This window comes from Microtus oregoni, unplaced genomic scaffold (assembly GCF_018167655.1).
Source record: "Microtus oregoni isolate MIOR12 unplaced genomic scaffold, Mior012 000031F_ref0000149, whole genome shotgun sequence".
NCBI classification, from domain to species: domain Eukaryota; kingdom Metazoa; phylum Chordata; class Mammalia; order Rodentia; family Cricetidae; genus Microtus; species Microtus oregoni.
In genome coordinates, this window is record NW_024543090.1 from 2,566,201 (window position 1) to 2,589,516 (window position 23,316).

Consider the following 23,316-nt stretch of genomic DNA (forward strand, 5'->3'; position numbering starts at 1 on the left):
GAGTATAATCCATAGAGTTCATGACTTTTTAAAAAATAGAAAAGATCACATGACTTCCAATCCCAGCACCAAGGAGGCAGAGCGAAGAGGGTCCCTTGTGCTTGGTGGCTAGTCAGCCTAATCTAATCACTGAGCTCGAGGTCCATCACAGACCTTGTCTCAAAAAAAAAAAAAAAAACAAGGTCAAGGCTAGAGAGAAGGCTTATGGGTAGGAGTGTTTGCTGTGCAAGCCTGAGGACCTGGGTTCAAAGCCAGGACCCACATGAACAGTGGGATGCAGCCATGCACACACCATAAATCTAATGCTACAGAGGTTGGGGACGGGAATCTAGGGCTTACCAGCTGCCAGCCTATCTCTACAGTTAGTAAGGACCCTATCTCAAAGGAATAAGTGACAAGAATAGGACATCCAATGTCCTCCTCTGGCCTTCATGGGTGCACACATCACACATATACACACTCCAAAGGAGACAGGTCCTAGGGTTGACATCTGGTTCCACACAAATGCACACACATGTGCACCCACTTGACTGTATGTGTGTACACACACACACACACACACACACACCCTCCAAAATTCATTAAGATGAGGGTCGACACTGATGGAGTAGAATCATCTTAACTGATTATATCAACAACGACCCCTTTCCTACAACATGTCAGATTTATAGGTAAGAATTTCAGTAACTAGGGCTTGGACATATCTTTTGGGGACACACAATTCAAGATTCTTGAGTCCTGACTCATGAAAGGATTAAAGGCGGTGAGGACAATGCCGGGTCACACAGACAGGAAGCTCTTGTCTTGCCACACACAGAACGGCTTTATGCTACACAGAAGCCTCTCTCCTGAAAGATCAATTCTGGCCTCTCTGCTCCTCACAAAAACAAAGACCACATGTAGCGCTCTATGTTTGTGTTTTAACAAATAAAGCTTGCCTGAAGATCAGGAACTAAGCCACTAGAGGCCAGGGAGTTGTGGCACACACCTTTAATCCCAGGCCTCCTGAGACAGAGGCACAGGGACCTCTGTTAGTTCAAGGCCACCCTGGGCTACACAAAATTGAATCTGTCTAAAAGAAACAGAGCTCAGGCAAAGGTGATCCCAGCACTTGGGATCCCACGCCTTTAATCCCAGCACTGGAGAGGTGGAGACAGGAATGATATGGCTGGGAGGAGACAGAAGTTGGACGCAGTCTGAGGCTTGGTGGAGACGGTTGCAGTTTGAGGATCAGCCCTGCAGTCAGAGGATGAAGTCTGAGGAGACAGTCTGAGCACTGGCAGAGGGAAAAGGTCTCTGCAGTGGCTGGCCGCTCTGCTTCTCTGTCTCTCAACTTTCACCCCCTAATATCTGACTCTGTTCTTTTTACTAAGAACAATTAGAACTCGTACTACAACCACATGCAAGAAAGCAAAAGCTAACAAGCTGGCATCCTCACAGCCAATGAGCTGTTACAACTTTTCAAACAAACAAACCAGAAGTTGTACCAAGTCACGGATGTAACTACCTTATCAGTGAGACTCTGAACAAAAGCCTCTAAGCACCCATGTGGGCCCCACAGGCCTCCTCCCTGGAGAAGCGGATTCTGTGAAAGCAGAAGGGGTTTTCTCAAGGAGTGTGCCTCTGGTTCTACCATGCAGCTACCCGCCAGGACAGAAACTTCCAGAGACAAAGTCCTAGAAACAGCACAGGCCATGGAGACAGACAGCCCAAGCAAGGCTAGGCCTGAGCAGCCTCACACTGTGGCTCCTGGAGAGCTGGGAGAGCTGCAGTCACAGAAGTGATTAGTAGATCACAGGCAGAGCCTTCTCTTCCTCACGCGGCCATCATCAGCCTCTCCCTTTCACACCAATCAAAACCGCTGCTCAGGACTTGAGGCTGGCTTTGACTGAGCTCCTGAAGCGGTTAGGCGTCTGCAGAGTAGATTTTCTCCATGGATAATGCTTGAAAATGAAGAAGTTAAGTGGCCGAGAGAACCTGGGACCCATTAACCAGCTAGTCAGTCAGAGCGTCCATTAAAAGAGAAAAATGGCTGGATAGCTGAAAAGCATCCTTGGGCAGCTGTTCAAAGATTCCATTATGAGTTATGAAGGAGGTTCCCTGGGGCGCACGCCAACCAGAGTGGGGAGCAGCTACGGCCAAGGGACAGGAAGGTAGGGCAAGTCTGGAGGTCCTCTTCACTTCCTGAACCTTCAGTACGGGGACTAAGACGACTCCTCTGTGTGAGGGGCAGGTGCCACCACAGCACCTGTGCAGAAGACACGCAGCATAGCTGGGCTTCGGAAGCACTTGGGGATGCCCTGGGGTGATGGGGTCAAAAACCGAGATCTATACACAATCGAGTGTAATTGAGCAAATCTGTCGGATGGAGGCAAATGGTGTGGATGTGGAGACTCTGGTAAGAGGTTTCAATTTAAAAGGTGACAATAGGCTGGGCGTGTGAACTAGGTTTGAGAAATTAAAGCAGGAGGAAGTGGAGTCAGCTAGGCCAAACTGGTTCCCATAGCTTGGCAGTTTCCAGACCTGGATACTGTAAACCAATAAAACAATGAAGAGAGAGAGAGGAGAAGGCAAGAGAGAGGAGAAGGCTAGAGAGAGGATGGGAGGGAAGGGGAGGGGAGGGAAGAAAAGGGGAGGGGGGAGGGGAGGGAAGAGAAGAGATCCCAAAAATTGGGTTTCTTACGCTGGGTCACCTATTTTTCTGTGGTGAGACAAGAAATAAAAAAATGTGCCCATTTCTATTATTTCATCACCACTGTATGAACGCAGTCAGTGTTTCTGTTCTATTTGTGTATATGTGTAGGTGTGCGCGTGTGTGTCTGTGTGTGTGTGTGTGTGTGTGTGTGTCTGTGTGCGTGTGAGCTGGGTGTAATAACCCAGCGATGAACACCCACATAAGGATCAACAAAATCTACTGAAACAGTCCAACAGCTGCAAGGTGGCTACATACAAAAGTGCCCTGACATGTGACTGCCATCACGTTACACAGCTCAGCTACATACAAAGTGCCTGGACATGTGACTGCCATCACTGTACACAGCTCAGCTACATACAAAGTGCCCGGACATGTGACTGCCATCACTGTACACAGCTCAACTAAGCCCCTGAAAATTTAGAAGCTTGAGGGATAGATTTACTCTGAATTCCAACTCTGAGACTTGGTGGAAAGGCAACTTAAGTACATTAGACACCCAGAGTGTCCATTTTATCATCTGTGAAATGGATATAATATTGTCCCTGTCCCCAAAGAATCTGTTAGATGATTCAGGATTAGCTCCCAATTGACCCCCAGGTAGGAGCTAATGAACGTGGGTGCCTGGCTATCTTGGTCCCCTCCCTCTTTCAGTACATTTCACCCACACCGGTCTTCACAATGGCCTCCAATCCCTCTGCATGGTGAGGTTCTCTGTCCCAGAAAATCTTCCCCTACACCTGACCTGCCCCGAACCTGAAAATTAGTCACCCCACATCCTCCCACGTCAAGATCCAGATCCGTCCTGGCAGGACTGTCTGTACATCTGGACCCAGATACACGGCATAAAAACACCCTGGCCCACAACAGTATTTTCACTCTCCAGCCAACAAGAGCAGAAAATGAAGAAATACTCAGGCATGCCTTCCTAGACTTAAAGGATCAGGCTTTATTCTGAACACGACCTACGGCTATATTTTTATATTAAAATGTGATTTGGGGGGATAGAAAGATACCTCAATCAATAAAGCACTTGCTAAGACATGAGCTCAATCTCCAGAACCCATGTTTTCAAAGAGCCAGGTGTGGTAAGGCGGACTTAGAATTCCAGTGCTGGGAAAGCAGAGACAGGGTGGGTCCCTGGGGCTCGTGGCCCAGACAGCTTAGCCGATAGGGCAAGTTCCAATTCCCTGAGAGATGCTCTCTCCAAAACCAAAGTGAATGATGCTGAGAAACGACACCTGAGGTTGACCTCTGACCTCCACACACATGCACAAGCACAAACCTACACACATGCACATGCATATACCTACACACACACACACACACACGCATGCATGCACACACACACATACAAGTAGAATAAACACTGCGTTCATACAGTAGTGATGAAATAATAGAGGCACGTTTTTTCATTGTCTTGTTTCACCACAGAAAATTAAGTGACCCAGGGAAAGAAACCCAACTTTTGGGATTTCTTTCTTTCTTTTTTTTCCCACTATTTTATTGGTATCCAAGTCTGGAAACCAGCAAGCTACGGAAATCAGTTTGGCCTAGCCGACTCCACTTCCTCCTGGTTTAATGTCTCAAACCCAATCCACATGCCCAGCCTCCTCTCACCAAAGTCTCCACATCCACACCCTGGTTTGCCAACAGTCTGCATCTGACAGCCTAGGCCATGCCCTTGGCACCCCAGAGCCTCCGAGGGCAGGCCGATCCCAGCCTCTCTGAACAGAGCTTGCCCATCGAGGCAGAGGCTGGAGTGTACAAACTCAGCTCGTCTCTGTAATGTTCATCACCAACCACAGAGCAGGGGGAGAGATGGCCAAGCCAAGCCTTGCCCACGTCCCAGCAAGTCACTATGCTTCCGAGTTCTGCTCTTCCACTAGGCCTAGCTGTGCTCAGCGGAGTCCCTTCCTCCTAGCGACCTTGAGGGCGTGCCAAGAAAATGAGGTGGACAAAGGTTTTCACAGGTCTGGGACCTGGGACACAGTAAGTGCCAACCAGTAAGGAACACTGAATAAAAGGAGTATTCACAGGCGGGTGTGTCCACGTGTCCTCTTTTTAGCTCCACCTCTACTGCCCCCTCTGTTTCCAGCAAAATGAGTAGATACAACATCCAAAATGTAGTGCACACACACTCAGGCCCATGCCTGAACTCAGCCCAGGCCAGTCTGGGATTAATTCTATTTCAGCACGCACTGTACAGCACCTGAACTCTCTGTGCAGTTTATCTTGAGAAACTCCCAGTTACTTAGGAACCACACCCACTGTGTTGCCTTACAAGTGAGGGAAGAATAAGACACTGTAAAACACGGTGACATCCCAGACAGACTGCTTAGCAGATGGGGCGAATACCTCATATCCAATACTGAATATCTGGACCAAAGGCTAATAATATTTATATGTGTGCATGTTGCATGATATCTCTCTCTCTCTCTCTCTCTCTCTCTCTCTCTCTCTCTCCACACACACACACACAAATATATATATGCAACCTATAATCTCAGGCTGTACAAGTAGACAATAACTAGAAATCAAATCCCACAGACTTTAAACTATTGCCCTTGAGGTCTGGGCTTCCTCCCCCGATACTTCTGACACCCTGTCGGTTTATGATTTCCACCAAGCCCCACCTCCATCTCATTGCTGATCTGACCACATCTACTTCTGGCTGAGTCTTTACCACATTCTATCTAATCTGTCTTCACAGTACCACTTCCATGTGACATGGGTATTTATTTTGAAAAGCCAACCTTTTACGCTATTCTGTTTCCTCATATACCTTAGGCTTCAAATCCACTAACTGTCCTCTCAATGACGGTGTTCTTTGCACACATACGTTTCAAGTCTAAAGTGAATTTCATTTATTTCCATCCTCCAGCTCTCCCATGAAATTTAAACAGAAAAAGGAGTCATCAGTGTGGATCCTTTAAAATATATGGGTTTTTTTCCCGTTTTTTCCCAAGCCAAGATTCTGCGTCTTCCTGCAACGTCTCTTTCATGTATGGTGGCCAAAAAGACCCCCAAACCCAGGAGCCTTTCAGAAGCAGCTGTTGAGGCTGTAAAAGCCAGGGCAGACCAACACAGGGAAGAGCATCACCAGTCACTGCCTCCGCGCCATGACCTCACATGGTGGGCACGCCCTCCTCCATCCAAAGTCCAGGATGGGAAAAGAACCTTGGGTGAAGTTGCAAACATACTGAGATGAGCTGTGGCAAGGAGCTGCAGAAGCACACTGCACGGTGCCATCTCAGCATGCACTCAGAGCTCTAAACCTGGCCCCCACAGGAGGCCCAGCTGTGACACAGAACACCCCAGTCCTGTTCTCAAATGCAGGGGGAGAGGACTTTCTATCCAACAGGAAAGAGCTATGCCTCACTATGTAGCCAGGGCGACTGGGAACTCACTCTGTAGACTTAGTCTGAAACTCAGAGATTCCCAGATCTTTGTCTCAAGAGTGCTGAGTTTAAAGGCATACACCACCATGGCAAATGTATTTTTCAAAGTTCATTAAGAGCCAGGCATGGTAGCATGCCTATAGCCCCTGCTCTTAGGAGGCTGAGGACTGAAGCAGGAGAAGTAAGAGTTCAAGGACAGCATGGACAATTATTGGCAATACCCTCTCTCTAGCATGAGGAACTGAGTACAGATACTCAGAGCTCACATAAAAACTCACGGGAATACCCCAACAACCCAGGTTACTGCTAAGGCTGTGTGTTGCTCTCCACAAACCAATGGTAAGGCCCTATTGCTGAAGAAAACACTACATTAACTCACTGAACATAGAGAAGTCGAGTTGGTACCTACCCAGAGCTTTCACCCCCACCGACTAGTGTCCATGTACTGGAAGGTAGTCTGCACTGCCAGAGAAGAAAAGCAAACACCAATCCAGCGACAAACCCTTCAGTGTACAGTAGTGTCCTCCCTGCAAGATATCCGGGTCTTCAATTCAATTCCATTAGTTCTCCTGTCTATTTTTATGCAAATACCACACTGTTTTCATTACTGCAGCTCTACAGTAGAGGACTAATCTCCAAAATACACAAAGAACTCAAGAAATTGGTCATCAAAAGAACAAATAATCCAATAAAAAAAATGGGGTACAGACCTAAATAGAGAACTCTCAACAGAGGAATCTAAAATGGCTGAAAGACACTTAAGAAAATGCTCAACATCCTCAGCTATCAGAGAAATGCAAATCAAAATAACTCTGAGATTACATCTTACACCTGTAAGAATGGTCAAGATCAAAAACACTGATGACAACTTATGCTGGAGACGATGTGGGATAAAGGGAACGCTCCTACATTGCTGAAGGGAGTGGAAACTGGTACAGCCCCTTTGGATATAAGTATGGCGATTTCTCAGAAAATTAGGAAACAACCTTCCTCAAGATCCAGTAATACCACCTTTAGGTATATACCCAAAGGATGCTCAATCGTGCCACAAGGTCATATGCTCAACTACATTCACAGCAGCATTGTTTGTCATAGCCAGATCCTAGAAACAACCTAAATGCCCCTTGACCAAAGAATGGATAAGGAAAATGTGGTACATTTACATAATGGAGTACTACACAGTAGAAAAAATAATGACATCTTGAAATCTGTGGGCAAATGGATGGATCTAGAAAACATCATATTGAGTGAGGTAACCCAGACCCAGAAAGACAAATATCATATGTACTCACTCATAAGTGGCTTTTAGACATAAAGCAAAGAAAAAGCAGCCTACAATTCACAATCCCAGAGAACCTAGACAACAATGAAGACCCTAAGATGGATCTAATCTACATGGGAAGTAGAAAAGACAAGATTTCCTGAGTAAACTGGGAGCGCGGGGGTCATGGGAAAGGGTAGAAGGAGGAGTGGGGAGGTTGGGAAGGGAGCAGAGAAAATATATAGCACAATAAAAACAGTTAAAAAAAAGAAAAAATAGTTTTAAAATAGAAAAGAGGAACTTTTATAATTTTTAAAGGTTTAATAACCATTTAAGTCTTAAGAACAAGCATGAATAAACCATAATATAGTACATGTTTAACAGGACCAAGTGTGAGGTAGAGGTTCATGGGGAAACTCTGTCAACCAATCACATCTAGTTAAGTTTAGCTACCTAGAGCCCAGGAAGAAAAACTGGCAGGACCCAGGTGCACGCGCTCTCTCTCTGCGCAGCTCCCGCTGGACAGATAGGAAGTTGAACCTCCCACTCTTGTAGTATGAGTTTCCCCTTATAACCATTAAAATATAATTGTTATTCTTGAGCTGGCCTGGTTATTTCTCGTACCGACCTAATTTGCAACAGAGGTAGCTTTTTAAAAGCCAGTGATTAGTCAGACGGTGGTGGCACACACCTTTAATCCCAGCACTTGGGAAACAGAGACACGTGGTTCTCTGTGAGTTCAAGGCCAGCCTGCTCTACAAGAGCTAGTTCCAGGACAGGCCCCAAAGTTACAGAGAAACCCTATATCAAAAAAAAAAAAAAAAAAATCAGTGGTTAATTCTAGGTTGGATGCTAAACACAGACTTATGGCTTTTAGAAAAGAAATCTCATTGGCCATGTCTGAAGGATGAGTAGGAAGCTTTCCAGCGAGACTGTGCAAACAACCACAGCCTGAGTTACCGAGACAGAGAGCAAACATGCTCCCCAAGGCTGTATGGAGGGCACAGACTGGAAGGCAGCATCTCTTCCCAGTCAAGCTGGCCGGTATCACTTTTGAAAACCCAGGAAGAAACAAAAGACCCCGAGGCAGACCCCTACCTTCACGGTATGCAAGTTAGCACCTACCTACCCACACAGCACCAAGTCTGGGGGCTGGAGCCCTGTCTCCAAATGTTCAGAGCGGGACAGGTTACTGCCACCGGCATGACCTCAGGAAGTGTGCTCTTCTCCCTTCCTCCACCCAAGGCATGGGTGACACTTCCCCAGTAAGTCAGTTAGGGAAGGACTCAGGCTACATGTGACCACTTCCAGCGCAACTCTGGAGTTAACAGTAAAGTTTGAGTAAATACACATAGAAGGGAAGCATCAAAGGAATAATAAAAAGGATAACAGAGTCATGCGCCTTGTCTTTACATGTCAGCCCATGGTGGGCCATATACACCATAGTGGCTCCATAAAATTATATTGTCTGGTGATGTGCTCTTTACCGAATAACAAAAATTAGCTAACAACATGCTCTTCAGACCATATCCCTGTGGTTGAATATTTCCTTCAAAAATACTACAAGTGCTTAATAGTACACACATACACACACACGTACACGCACACACGCGTGAGCACACGCACGCACACACACACACCCTTTGCTGTCCTTGTCATTTCCCACACACAGACACCTTTTGGCAGCTGCTGGTGTCAGGCTCCCAGATGAAGCTTAAGGAGCCTTCTCATCTGATTAGCAGGGAGGACTGATCCCCAGAGTGTCAGCGGCCAACAGTCCTGCAGATCCAAGGAGCAGCTAGAGGGGAAAGACCTCTGGCGGGGAGCGTTCCCCAGACGGACCAGTGAATTCAACTGCCCACTCCCAACTGTGGACATTTTACCACCCACCCAACATTCCTTAGATCTCAACATCAGTCACTATTGCCAAAACCTTTTTTCAAAAAATTAAATATTTGTATTCTCTAAAGAATCCCGACCTTCTACACACTAGCCAATTTAACAGTTAAAGAGCCTTCAACACTGCCAATTATGTTCATGATTTCTCCTGTCTTTTTATGTGGGATGAGGAGGCATCTGTTGGTTAATGAACCTGTTGCCCTTAATTGTGTGGCCTGTTTAATCTATCTTAGTGCGCAATGCCATGTAAAAGATGAACCGATACCATCAAGTCCCCTTGCAGAACGGATTTTCTCTCTCTAACTCTGCACTCTATTTCTCTTTCTCTTGGTCTTCACTTCCTCTCCTATCAGAACAGACGGATGACACTTCTTTCTGTGTAAGTGGTAGCAACGTTTTGGTTGACATTTAGTCTTATAGCTGATCTCTATATATACATATACACATCAAATGCATGTACAGCTATAGATCCAGGCACAGATATCCTCTTTTACTTCCCTCCGACACTCTAGTTATTGCTGTACTCCTTCCTGGAGTCATCTGTGCCGTTTCACCAGTCAATTTTTTCCCTTTATACTGGGCCAGAATAAGCTTCTGAGTGTTGAACGTTTTTTAATAATGATATTTAAATAGAACGGTTTGGCTTTTTTGCTGCTAACTTTCTCCCATTCAAGTCAGTAAACTATGTGAGTCTCCTTGCAGTGGACTTAGGACTCACGGCAGCTTTCATTGACCTGCCGTAACTTTTTACGTGTGGGGCATGCTAGTCTCATAAGGCAAGTTTCTAATTTATCGCCTGATTTGAAATTGCTCTAATCTTCTTCCTTCACAAAGACCTCCTTTTCTTCTTAAGACAAGGCACTCCCTTGTAATGATCCTTGCAAGTCTTTGAAGATCGATGAGACTGCTCCAAAATCAAGAGGAGAAATAATTAGTCACCAAAGGGCACAGATGGCTTGGGCAGGTAAATTTCATTCCCTGTGGCTTCATCTGGCTCTTTGCCCAATTCGTTATCTTCAAAGTTACCGTCACCTCTCCACACTGCCCCCTCCACTGGTTCTTCTAGATGACTTACTGGAAACCCTGCTGTGTATCAGAGAGTACCAGAAAGACACAGATATCAAAGAATCCAAGGGACCCCAGGTGCCCCACGGAACCTACAGGATTTGTTCAGGATTTGTTACAGAGTCACGGTACTTATGAGTGCTTTCAAGGGATGCTGATATCGTCCCATCTACTATGCATGTTGTTTCCAAATGGGGCGGAGAGAGGATGGTATGAGCGTGCTGCATGTATAGGAGTGTGCTGGTAAACCCACATGCGCATATGCAGAGGCCAAATCAAGATGTCAGATGTCTTCCTCTGCCATTTTCCACATATTGTCTCGAGATAGGGTCTCCCACTGAATTAAGCTCACCATTTAAGACTGGACAGGCAGCAAGCACTTGGGAGATGTTTGTTCGTTTCTGCCCCCCCCCCACCCTAACACACAATGCTGGAGTGATGGGCATATGCAACCATAGCCTGATGTTTCTGTAGATGCTTGGAATTTGAACTCAGGTCTATGTGAGAGCAAGCACTCTTGTCCACCAAACCATCTCTCTAGTCTCTATGCTCCAAAGTTTTATTATCTCTTTGATTGCTCTGATATGCTTTTTTTAAAAAAAAAAAAAAAAAAAAACGATGAACAACTTCATTATATCTTCAACATCCTTTAGCTTTTCTTGCAGGATCTTTATCATTGTTTAGGGTAACAAAAGAATTTTGGACAGGCTAAATCTTTAGGCTGTCCTGCCTAGGTTCCACGTATGTTTATAGTTTCTTTCTAATATTTACCAGATTGGTTCCATCTTTCATTGGTTCCATCACTCTTCCAGTTTTATCTCTTTGAAGGTGGTTACTAGCTTTTCTAGTACGCCTTCCCTGGGCTCAGGGAGCAGGACTCACTGGCTAGTATCATGGCTTTAACCATGCTTACAAGGATGTTTTTATAAATCTGCTTTTGAAACACTGTATTCAGTTCTGTTCTGCTTTTTCTTCGCATCAACTATTTTTTATGGCCTTGGCACTAATGAAATGAATACTCTACATTGTAATCACTCTTTCATTTTCCTGCAAACTTTCATTTTATTTTTATAATGAAAAACAAGTTAAATTTAGAACTTTCCAAACCAAATGAGAGGCTTCGACCAACCATGGAACTCACAAGTGTGACTGGGGTTCACTTTTCAGCCATTTCCAATTCGTTAAGGAGAACACTGCTCTGATTCAAGACAAGGTCTGATGGGAAATGCTCCGGTGGCATCATCAAAGACACACACTCCTGGTCCCCCTGTAACCTCGCTGGACCCCGCAATAATGAGCAGGGAGGGGTTTCTAACGCTGTTAAATTAAACCCCCTTTCTACTTTCATTTCTTCATGCCAACACAGACACAAGTACCCCGCTGCCACCTGGAAACTGGCACCTTGGCTTTACAAGTCTCCTAAATCAAGCTATTCATAAATTCTACTTGCCTCCAGCTCCAGAATAAGCCCCAGTGGCAGCCCTCCCTCTGTGTGGCCACTGTCCAGGACAGAGACAGCCTCGTGGGCACAGTGCACTGTTTGTCAGAACTCAGATGGACTTAAGTACCAGAGAATTCACCCAATGTATCACCATCCCTGGATGGCACGATGAGTTGCTAAAATTAGAGTCTGGTTCTCGTTCTCAGTTCTCAGTAAGACCTTAGGAGCAAGGGTTTAAAGTCCTGGGGTCCATTCTGATCTACCCACGACAATTAATGCTTCATAAACTAGAAGCAATCGTAGCATGCAAAGCACCGCCGCCCACAAGTCCTCCTTTGCCTGGGGGATAAAGACAGGGACAAGAGTTCTTTCTGCAGATGACATGAAAATGTCATCTGATACAGTAAATACCACCAACCATCAACTCAGAAACAAGCAGCTCTCCTGCAGGAGAACCATACCCACAGATGTTCAGAGGAGGAAAGAAATTCTTCTGAAAACTTAAACTTCTCTTGTTATTTGTAACACTGTCTTCAGGACTCTGTTTTTGTCTAGAAAATCTGTTTTCAGGTATTTTAAGCAGTGGTCACTCATCTGTGGTACTGACCACTGTTTAAGGTGCATATGACAGCAAAGAAATTCCCGGGGCTGGTGAGACAGTTTTGTATGTAAAGAAATCTGACACCAAGTCTGCCAACCTGAGTTCTGATTCCAGACACCCAGATGGTGGAACAAGAGAATCAATTCCTGCTAAGCTGTACACACACACGCACGCACGCACGCACGCACGCACGCGTGCGCACATGGGGGGGAGAAATGTAAAAACAATTTTTTGAAAGAAATTCCTTTTGGTTTGTATTCTAACCAAATATTTTCATAAAAGAGAAAGAAAATTCTTTCCATCATTTATATATTCAATGCCGCAGCAACCTGTTTATGTCAATCTTGTTTCTGTTAATAAACCAAGCTCCTGCCAACGACAACTCAAATGCCCCTAATGTTGAATGTCTACCCAGGAGGAAGGCCGATCACCCATTTCAACCTTCCAATACAGAGCCGGTGCCCTGGAGCAGAGTCAGTGGGTCTTCTCCTGATCTAACGGCCCTCTGCCAGCCATGCTCTCCAGCATAAGTGGGGGGGGGGGGGTAGTAGGGAGACGGGGGGGAGGGGTGGAGAGGGAGTACAGACAACACTATCCACTCGTGGAGCTCTCTGGCAGAAGGTGGACCATCCACTCACATCTTCCAACAAACGTGGGATGAGAAGACACCACCGCCTGTGGTTAAGAGCACATGCCAATTCTGAAACCACTTTTCCTGGCTAAAAGCTGAGGACAGTGACCCCCACATTTTTAAAAATTCTTTCTTTTCTTTTCTGAGATTATAATTACATTATTTATCCATTCCTTTTTCTCTCTCCAAATTCTCTTGTACACCCCTACTTGTTCTCTTTCAAATTCCTGGCCTCTTTTTTCACTAATTACTATTATATACATGTATGTATGTGTATATACATATGTATTCCTAAGTACATGAATATAACCTAAGTGGTCTGTATAATGTTACCTGCACATGTTTTCAGGGTTCTTCATTTGGTATTGGGTAATAATCAGTTGGTGCTGAGCGGTGGTGGCGCACGCCTAATTTAATCCCAGCACTCGGGAGGCAGAGGCAGGTGGGTTTCTGAGTTCAATGCCAGCCTGGTCTACAGAGCTAGTTCCAGGACAGGCTCCAAAGCTACAGAGAAACCCTGTCTCAAAAACAACAAACCAGTTGGTGTCTCTTCTCCAGGGAAGGCTATTTCCTGCTCTCAGCATTAGTTGGTGTGGTTCTTTGTGTACAGCTGAGGCCTCGGGAGTTTCCTCATCCACTTCAGCATGTCTATTGTCCTTGTTCAGCTCATGTAGTGAGATTTTATGAATGTGGCTTCTGACATTCCTAGGAGACAAAGTCTCACAGAAAACTTCCTGATCTTCTGGCTTTTTGAATCTTTCTACAATGTTTACAATGTTCCCTGAGCCTTAGGTATGGAACTTGTTTGTAAGTGTATCTATTGGGACTGGCCTCCACAACTCTGCATTTTGATTGGTCATGGTTTTCTGTAATGGTCTCCATCTGTTTCAAAGTTTTCTCAATCATGTTGGGAACTATACATACCTGTGAGTAGAAGGACAAATACTTAAGATATAGTTAGGGATTATGCTGAGTACTTGGTTTGGTAAAGTGGTGGCTGTAGGTTCTCTTCCAAGATCCATGCCTTCACTGCCTGGAGTAGTTCGCTAAGTTTCCAAAATAGAGCATGATTTTCCTCCTGTTGAGTGGATCTTGAATCCAATCAGAAAACTGTTGGTTACTGCCAAGATATATGTGCCAATACTGCGCCCTCAGGGTTTTTGTGCCCCATGCTGGTCGCTGTTGTGGTTCATAGGCATCACAGCCGGGTAGCACTGTTGGTCGCTCTCTTCCTTTGGAAGTGTGCCCAGAACCTTCTGGTGTCATGAAAGTTAGTCCTCAGGGAGACTTTCAGTTGACATCACTTTTTATTTGGCTCATCTATAAGATGGCAGAACACACCACCACACCACCTATCTGCATGTCATATTCCAAAAAGATGTTGGTACAGCTGTTTTGAAAAGAATGGGCAGATACATAAGAGCTGGAATAAAGGCAGGTAAGAGCTCTGACTTGGTAACAGCTGAGACAGATGGGCATAAGGGCCGGCAGCACAAGAGGTGGCCCGGATGAACGTGGCTGTGAACACCTGTATGCTGTCACTTTCATCAAGTTCTGCATGCCCAGGTGGAATGTACCTACTGTTGAAAACATCTTTCCAAGGATGATACTAAAATATGGCACTGAAATATTTATTACATGTGAACATAGAAAGACAGGGGAATGAGGCCAAATGAGTAATAATGAAGTGAGTATCACTGAAAAAAAGAAAGAGTACAATTCCCTATTTCTTCGTAGGTAAAAGCCAAGCATTAAAAAACGTAAAATCAAAAGGGGTTTCCAAACAGCTGCAACCACATCACCATGGGCTTAAGAGACAAGGGGGTGGGAGCTGCCTTCGATGAGCCAAGCACCACAAGCATGGTGACAGAGACTGCTGAAAACCCCTAAATGTCAATGATGGGGCCAATGAGAGCAGGTGAACAGCCCAAGTGGCTCACAGCAGAACTGATAAAACACAATATAAGAAAGCAAGAAAAGATAAGCTACAACCAGCGGCAGTCATGAACTCACTGCATTCTGCCTGTATGTACATGTGTATTTACTCATGAATCCATCAACATTCAGAGAGTCCACAGTAGTTACTTAGGGGTAGGGAGAGAAGTGAAGGGAAGATTTTAATGTTGCCTTGTCACTCTTCAATATTGTCTGGATTCTGAACACAGGTATTCTGGTGTTTTTAATGGAACATAACAGCTATATACATATATTATATGTACATATATACATATAATTGGACATGATATTTATATACATAAATATCTATATAACATAGCCCAGCATCCCATCTGGCAGAGCAGACCTTCAGTGACCGAAGCTGTTCCTGCTTTCCTCAGCATCACAGAAGAAACAAGAAACATTACACAAATGTTTACCAGAGTCCCAGGCCTTGAGGAGTTTACACTGTGGTGAGATTAGGGGTTAGTCAGCACAGGTAATAAAGAAGACCGAGAGCAATGGAGGAAAATGCAGTGGCCTGCTCCGGCACGCATGCACGCATGCACGCATGCACACCCACACGCTTGTATACATCACACCACACACGCGTGCACGCACAAACACACACCAACCTAAAGAACTGAAAACATGCATCTCTTCTGAATATATACAGACTTCCTCTCATTATCCCTTTATTGATTTAGTAGAATAATAATAATCACTCATAGAGCATTTTAAGTATTGTAAATAACAAAGAACATAGGCTATGCACAAGTTGTATGCAAATACTATTTTTATATAGTATTTATATATAAAAGATGTGAGCATCCATGGTGTCTAAGTGGGGTTCTAGAACCAGTCCCTAAGGACACAAGCAAAGAAAGGACACACACACACTTTTGACCAAAGAAGACTAGTGTCCGATAGCCACATAAATTAAGTCAAATCTCAGGAAGATAAAGCTTTAGAAGTCTTAAAACACCAATACACATATTATCTAGGAAGCTAAAAAAGCAAGCTAGGGTATGTGCTGTCATCTGTGGAGCCTGGTTAACCATGTCCAACAGTCCTGAATCCATGCACAGTATTGGGACTTCTGTACAGCACTATTCCCACCCACGTCCAGGCTCCAAGCATTCCACTCCCACTAAGAAAAGCCTGTGAGGCACCAATGACAGAAAGAGCTGCTGTCCTTCATGCCTGAGATCATAAAAAGATCAGCAAACTCACATCCACCCATAGATGTTCTTCATGGGCATATAGCAAGCACTGCATGGCTTTGTACCCTTGAGCACAACACGTACCCATGTGTGCAGGGCTGATGTCACACTACTGGACATGTGAAAGAGGCTTTAGAAGAATGCCCTGGTTACCCGAAGACAAAAAAGGACAAGGAGAGCTGGAAGCTTGGGAAACCAGAGCTCCTCAGTGGAGAAGGCTTTCCAAGACTGGAACAAATGTGCCTGGAAGGAAGCCCCACAATCCCCTTTGGGAGCCTGCTTCCTTCATCCTGCGAGTCCAAGCATCAAAGGAGGCAGGAGCCAAATAGTTATAAGGCTCATCTGAAGAGAAGAGGAAGGAAAAATCTTAAGGAAGTCTGGGGGCCAAACAAAGAAGAGGACAGCTGCAAGGCAGGCGTCTTAAAGGAACTCCAGGGCTATAAAGCAACAAAGAACGGAACTTTAAAAGGACTTCAGGGTACTGTGGAAACTCAAGAAACCACCTTGTTGTGAACACAGATAATTTTCTCACAATCTGCAGGACTGTCCCAAGCTGTCCAGGTTTTTGATACCCAGTAAAGGAATTGCAGAGAGGGAAAGGGAGTTGAGAAGGGCAAAGAGAAAAAGAAAGGCAAGAAAACACAACAGCTAAAAATAGATTTGTCCCTGAAGTATCCCGTAACTAGTACAGCTCCAAAACTCTAACATGAGTCACAGCTCATCTTTTCGTTTTTATTTACACAAAACTATAAACATAAATATAGAGCCCAGCGAATGAGCACCCTGCAACAAAAGCTGCAGCCAAGAAAGGGGGTTGTTCCACTCAACTCAACAAGGGTTACCTTGGTTCACAGCATCCCATGATTTCCACCCATGTGGATAGTAGAGGTGAGGTCACTATGGCAAACCTACATCATCACAAAGATTGAGATCTATTGAAGTATTCACCATGAATATTGGTAAGTCCTTTAGAGACAGCTGGTGCCACTGTTGAATATGCTCAGGGCATTATCCATAAGATGAACAGAACTGAGGAGGGGAAGGACGTTGATAAGCAAATTCTGTGGTGGTTGTGTTAAATCACAAAATTCTTCAGCAGAGCAAACCCAGCAGCACTGTCCATGAAGGGTTCTGACAAAAGCCTGGGTTAGGATCTAGGCTTTAGTCCCCACCATGGTGCCCTGGAGAACCATCAGTTCCTTGGGATCCATGGAATGACAAGCAGCTACCTGCTACCTGAGCTCTTTGTGAAAAGTGAAGCAGTTTTCAAGTCAAGTGGTTGGCAAGATGAACATTTCATATACAGGACTTAGGCCACGAAGCCTGGGATCCCTTCATCTCCCCATGTAAATGGGCAAACCTTTTAAACAGTAACAGCACCTCACACAATTTCCCAGTCCTGAAATGCTCCCAACTGCTTCAGAACTATCAGACTTAGACTGACTATCTCTCAGTTGCCGGGGACTTACTCAGCCTGAACGAAGCCCTTGTTTGAGTTTCAGCACCACATAACCAGGGTGAGGTGGCCCGAAGTAGGAGATTTCTGTCCTGCCCGGTCCCACAATAAACACACAGAAACAATGTTATTTGCAATACTGTATGGTCAATAGCTTAAGCATATTTCTGGCTAATTCATATCTTAAATTAATCCATCTCCATTAATCTGTGTATCACCACAAGGCTGTGGCTTACCAGGTAAAGATCCAGGATCTGTCTCAGGCAGGGCTACATGGCTTCTCCCAGACCCCACCTTCTTTCTCTCAGCATTCAGTTTAGTTTTCCCCACCTAGTTCTACTCTACCCTCTCACAGGCCAGGGAAGATTCTTTATTCACTAACGAAGAAAAGCAACACATATACAGAAGGACCTCCCACACCAGCAGCCAATGCCTGTAACCTCAGTACTTAAGAGCCAGAGGCAGGAGGATCAAACGCTCAACGTTGTCCTCACCTGCATAGTTCAAGACTGATTGTTAGAGGCCAGCCTGGGCTACATAAGACCTTTTGTCAATAAACCAAAACAGGAACAACAACAAAAAAAAAAACCCCACAGTGGGGTAACACAAGACACTACCAACTTATTGCTAGGAACTTTGGTTTCTGACAAGGTTTAAGGCCAGGAACTGACCAACTTGCTACCTACTAGTCAAATGCCCACCCCTTTCCTCCCTAACAGATGTTAAAATACATGATCTAGTAAGCTATCAAGGAAAACAAAAGAAAAAAAAAACAAAAACAAAAAACCAAACAAGACCTCACACCCCAGCAGGGAGCCCCAGTGAAAACCCTTTGAAGCCGAAAAGCAACATGGTATGTTTATTTGTATTTCTGTGCAGTTCCATCTAACCCCATGCACGGCTAGGCTAAGTGCAGGTACTCAGCTAGTTAAAACATAAATAAAACCCATCCTCAGGCCATGAAGCAGATCCTTCCAGGAGGAAAAGTTAATAGGCACACTGCTGCAAGGAGGGGAAATCGAAAGGCTTCCCTGACCAGAGGAAAGAAGGGGGTTGTGGTCTTAGCAAAAGCCAGCAGGAAAGAAAGAAGACCAACCACCTACCCACTGGTCCTTGCATCCACCTTCGGAATATCTAAAACCTCACACACTTAAACCCATCATGTGCATCACCCAAGTTCCAGAAAACAGAACATCAGACAAAATGATGTCAGGCTGAAGCAATCTGAGGCCTCCAGCAGGATACATTAAAAAAAAAAAACAGTAACAGCTCAATCAATGTTTCACCTCCTTGAGGCAAACAATAAGACAAAGAAAAAGAAAACATGCGCCAAGGTACCTCAGAAACTTGAACAACAACATCCTCTGAACTGTTCTTGGAATTGCAGTGGCCTTCCAGCCTCTTAAAGACCCCTTCACACACACTCAGAGGCCAGGTTTCCTCTACAGACTATCAGGAGTTGAAAATGCAAAGCCCTGGCTTCTATAACCACTGTGTTACTATTAACTTTGCAGGAAAAGATGGGGTGTAGGATGTGAGACCAAGGTACCTGGTCCAACTGGGAACAACCCAGCCCTCTTTCCCAAGACAAGTGGTTGGTTCAAAACACAATTTGTGCTTAAAAGATGATGATTAGTTGTGTGAGCCCATAGAAGTGGCTCTGCTCCATCTTAACACAAGGTCAGAGAGTTCGAGCCTATTATTGCTCCTTCCAGGTCAAACAACAAGATGTTTCGGCCTAAGGTAAAGGTGCTGTATGTTTTCCCTAGATAACAGGTTGCTTGGGCCGAGGTGTAGCTACTGGATATTTTGCTCCTCAGTGTTTTGAACTTTTGTTTGCTTCTTGTATCACGATAAAGTCTTTTTGCCCTCCCCTTTGGCTTGGGGTATAAAAGGACTATGGAAAATAAACTAGAGGCTTCAGAATTCACTGACAGTCTCCCGAATCTGTCCTATGTCTATTTCTTTTGTGTGTCTCTGTTGTTTCTACTTTCTCAATCCACACACCTCCCTCCAAGTATGGAGGAATTACGAGAAAACGCTTCAACCCACCTAAAAGCCCTGGAGTAGTCCAAAGCCACAGCCAACTTCTGCCAAGGAACATTGGACTGTCTCTACTCTATCCCAACCATAGCTCACTATCACTAGTTCCTTGATTTGCATTCCATGTTATACGTTCACAGGCATATTCAAGAACCATTGCTGACAGGAAGAAATACATACAATTTTTGTGAACTCAAGACCTAACCCATGCAATCCACTACAACAGGGAGATGTGGGAATTAGTGTCCACTGGTCATAAGCAGTATACACACCCAAGCACTAGCGTAGGTGTTAGCAGGGGACAGGCCATTGCTGTGTTAATTAAATGTGTGAATCCAGACAGATCTTCATGTCTGAGATGCCCTGGAACTGAGGCTGTTCTAACAGTCTCCAAATAACTTGCACCTGCTTCTAGCTGCCTAATTCATTTTCCCTCCCTCTCTCCTTCTTCATCCCCTCCCCCATTACTCGAGACAAACAACACAGGGCCTCAGACCTGGTTAGAAAAATAAACCACAGCCACCACAGGAGTCTAGTCCTTCACTGGAAGTGGATCAAACCCAGACATTTAAAAGGAGCCTAAGAAGAGTGAGGATGATGTCTTGGGCGGAGGGGGTGGGGGTGGTGGAGAAAGAGCTGGTCAGTGGGTTGGGAAGATGCTCAGGACACGCGACTTCTTGGAAGGGAGGATTCCCTGGCATCTCCAGGGGGTAGCTCAGAATGGTCTCGACTTCCCCCAACAAACACTTCTAGAAACATTTGGGGAAATCTGATATAAATTAGACACGTGAACGACACAAGCACGGAGCAAGAAATCTTCAGTAAATAAAGTTCAGTGAGCATCCATCAGCTGCCCAGAAATAAACATCAGGGGTTAAGGGTGGGCAGAGCTGAGGAGGGACTGCTGACAGCTGTGGCCGGCGGGCAGCAGCACACGGGAAGGGCTCCAAGCTGGAATTCGGAGTGTGCCCTCATCAGCAGAAAAGTTCCTGGGAACAGCACTCTGTCTGGGAGGAACCCTGCGGGTCTCAGGATGCATGTGCTCTGAGATGCAGAGGAAGCCCAGGGTCCTCTGTTCTCGGCTGCCCTCAGGTTAAGGCGTCGGCGACAGACGACAGAAGTAAAAGATCTGCTCCCAGGATGAGTGAGTGATTCTCACGTTCAGTCCCACTAGATCTCGTTATTCCCAAACCAGACACAGTCCCAGAGGGAGAGAAAGGAAGCTGGGATACCCATGTGGGGGCAGCGGAGATGGGAAACTGAGGCAGGAAAGTGCACGTTAAAGGCTGCGGAAGTCTGGGAAGACCCGAAATCAGGGAAAAGTGTTCTTCCCCTCCTCCGTTCCCAGAACACTGAGCCACACTCGAGCTACGCCCAATCTGGGCGGCCGCCGGGCTCCAGGGAGCGGGCGCCGCACAAAGCTCCGCCCGCGAACACACGACAACAGCACCCGGCGCGCCGGCCCACACAATAGCACACAGCGCGCGCCCCGCCGCGGCCCCTCGCGGGGTCCGGGCCAGCCAGGCGCCCGGGTCCGCCCTCCGCGCACACCCACGCCCGCAGCCCAGGCCCGCGCGCGGAGCACGGACGATCACGGCCAGCCCCCGCGCCTCGGGCCCAGTGAAGCGCGTCGCGAGCCCCTCACTCACCCGCGGTGCTGCTCAGCAGCAGGCACAGCGGCCCCAGCAGCCACATGGCGCGGCCGCCGCTCCGCTGCCCAGCGACGTCGCTGCCCCACAGCCTCGGTCAGACCCCGCCCCTCGCTCCGGCCACGCCCTCTCGCCGACCTAGCCACACCCCCGCCCTCCCAGGCCGGAGGGCTTAGCCAAGTTCTGCAAGCTCCCCGCTGAGAGTCGCCGCCTGCACTCTACCCCGAGGGTCCTGGTTGCCAGGGTCTTGCAGATCCAATTCTTGCTGCCTCAGGGGTCAGACTGCGAGGACCTTTTAAAACCCCTGCTTTGTGCTTGGTCCCGGTGCATCCTAAGGGATGCGACAGACATCTCACCAGAGCCCAGGTGGATTTTTAACTGTCAAAAAGCTTTCAAGGAAAGAAGTTCAGAGAGCCTGTTCGTAGGAGGAAACGGAGTTTTTCTTTTCTTTTTCTTTTTTCTTTCTTTCTTTTTCTTTTGTGTGTGTGTGTGTGTGTGTGTGTGTGTGTGTGTGTGTGAAATACAACCATTGCTTTTCAAACTCCAAGATGCGTCAGGTAGCCTTTGGGGACCCTATTAAAAACTCATTCCAACTCAACAGTGATTCCGAGTCTGGTTCCTGGAGCTACAGGAGGAGCAAAGAAGAAATTTTATTCTGAGATCTAGGAACACTGAAGAGACCATCCCATGAGCTTCAGGGAGTTTGAAAGCTCCTAAAACTTTACACAGTTCCCATGGTTTGTGCATTATCCACTTTTTTTTTTTTTTTTAAGGAAAGCGTAGTTTAGGGCTGGAGCAATGACTCAGCAGTTAAGAACTCTGGCTGCCTCTCCAGAGGACCTGAGTTGTGTTCCCAGCACCCACCTGGCAGATCTAACTACAGCCGCAAGCAGTCCAGTAGCACCTTCTTCTGAGCTCTGGGGACATTTACTTGCACTCGGCATTTACTCACACCCCCCTGCAGAGATACACAAAAATAAAAAGTAATGAGAATGAATCTCATTATGGAGGGAGAAAAACTTTGTAAATAGGCCTTTGATAATGATATTGAGGCAAGTAAATAATTGCCCCGAGGCTGCTCGTTTGCCTATGAACCTTAAGAACGTGGAAAGAAGATGGCCCTACCCAAGGGCTGCCCTTGTTTGTTTCAACTTTGGGAAAGGTTTGGGCAGCCGCTGTGTTTGTTACAAACTTCCCCAGGGACAAGTTCATGTGGCAAAGAATTGGAGAGGTCTCCAGGCCAAAGCTAGTTAGTTCAACAGCCTGTAAAGACCCACACTCTGACAGCAGCAACTTAGAAACTGAGCTTCTCCAGATAAGCCTTCAAAAGAGTCCCCAGCCCAACGGAAGACATGATGTCCTCCCTGAAGACCTTAAATCAATGTGCTCATCTAAGCTGCCTCCAAGTTACTAACCAGAAGACTGTGTGTGTCATAAATCTGCTGGCCTCCCCTGTCACCTGGGTACCCTGTCCCTTTAAGAAGCAAACTCCTCCCACCTCCAATCTACCCAAACTGATTTCATATCTCCTCTCTATGCTTCTGAAGAGGTAGTCTCTGCCCCTCCCTTCCCCCTTTCTCTTTTTTCTCCTTCTCCCCCACCACCCCCATAACCCCTTACCCTTATATCCTTCCCAATATTAAACTCTATACCCAAGTTTCTCTGCATGGCATACTGTCTGCCTCCCACCCACCACGGTCTCCCACCTACAGGGGTCGTGCCTCCATGAATCCTAACATTGGTGCATGACTCGACCAGGCTCTCTCCGTGTTCCCTCCCACGCATGGGCAGTCCGGCTAAAGTACATGGAAATACAGGATCCGAACCTGCGACTCCGCACAACACCGACTAAGTGGTAAGGTTCCCATCTCCAAGTCAGCTTTTGCTGACGTTGTCTCTGGTAATTCCCCACGGCTGAGGACTGGGATCTCGTCTCGTTTCTCACCTCGGACTGTAGTCACTTGGGACACTCGGCTGGTCCCCACCCTTTGTGCTGACAAGCCTTAGGATGGTTTGACC

The 23,316-nt window shown here is 46.2% G+C and overlaps 1 protein-coding gene across 3 annotated transcripts in view; it reads right to left on the reverse strand.

The window, feature by feature from the left end:
- Nucleotides 1–21,408, reverse strand: part of Ldlrad3 (low density lipoprotein receptor class A domain containing 3) — a 239,583-nt gene extending 218,175 nt beyond the window's left edge. For all 3 annotated transcript variants that reach the window (XM_041679275.1, XM_041679274.1, XM_041679273.1), the window contains exon 1: nucleotides 21,298–21,408. In XM_041679275.1, coding sequence (XP_041535209.1) covers nucleotides 21,298–21,343 — 46 coding nt within the window. In that variant the 5' untranslated portion in view covers nucleotides 21,344–21,408. The remainder of the gene's footprint in view (nucleotides 1–21,297) is intronic.
- Between the last annotated feature and the right edge of the window lie 1,908 nt (nucleotides 21,409–23,316).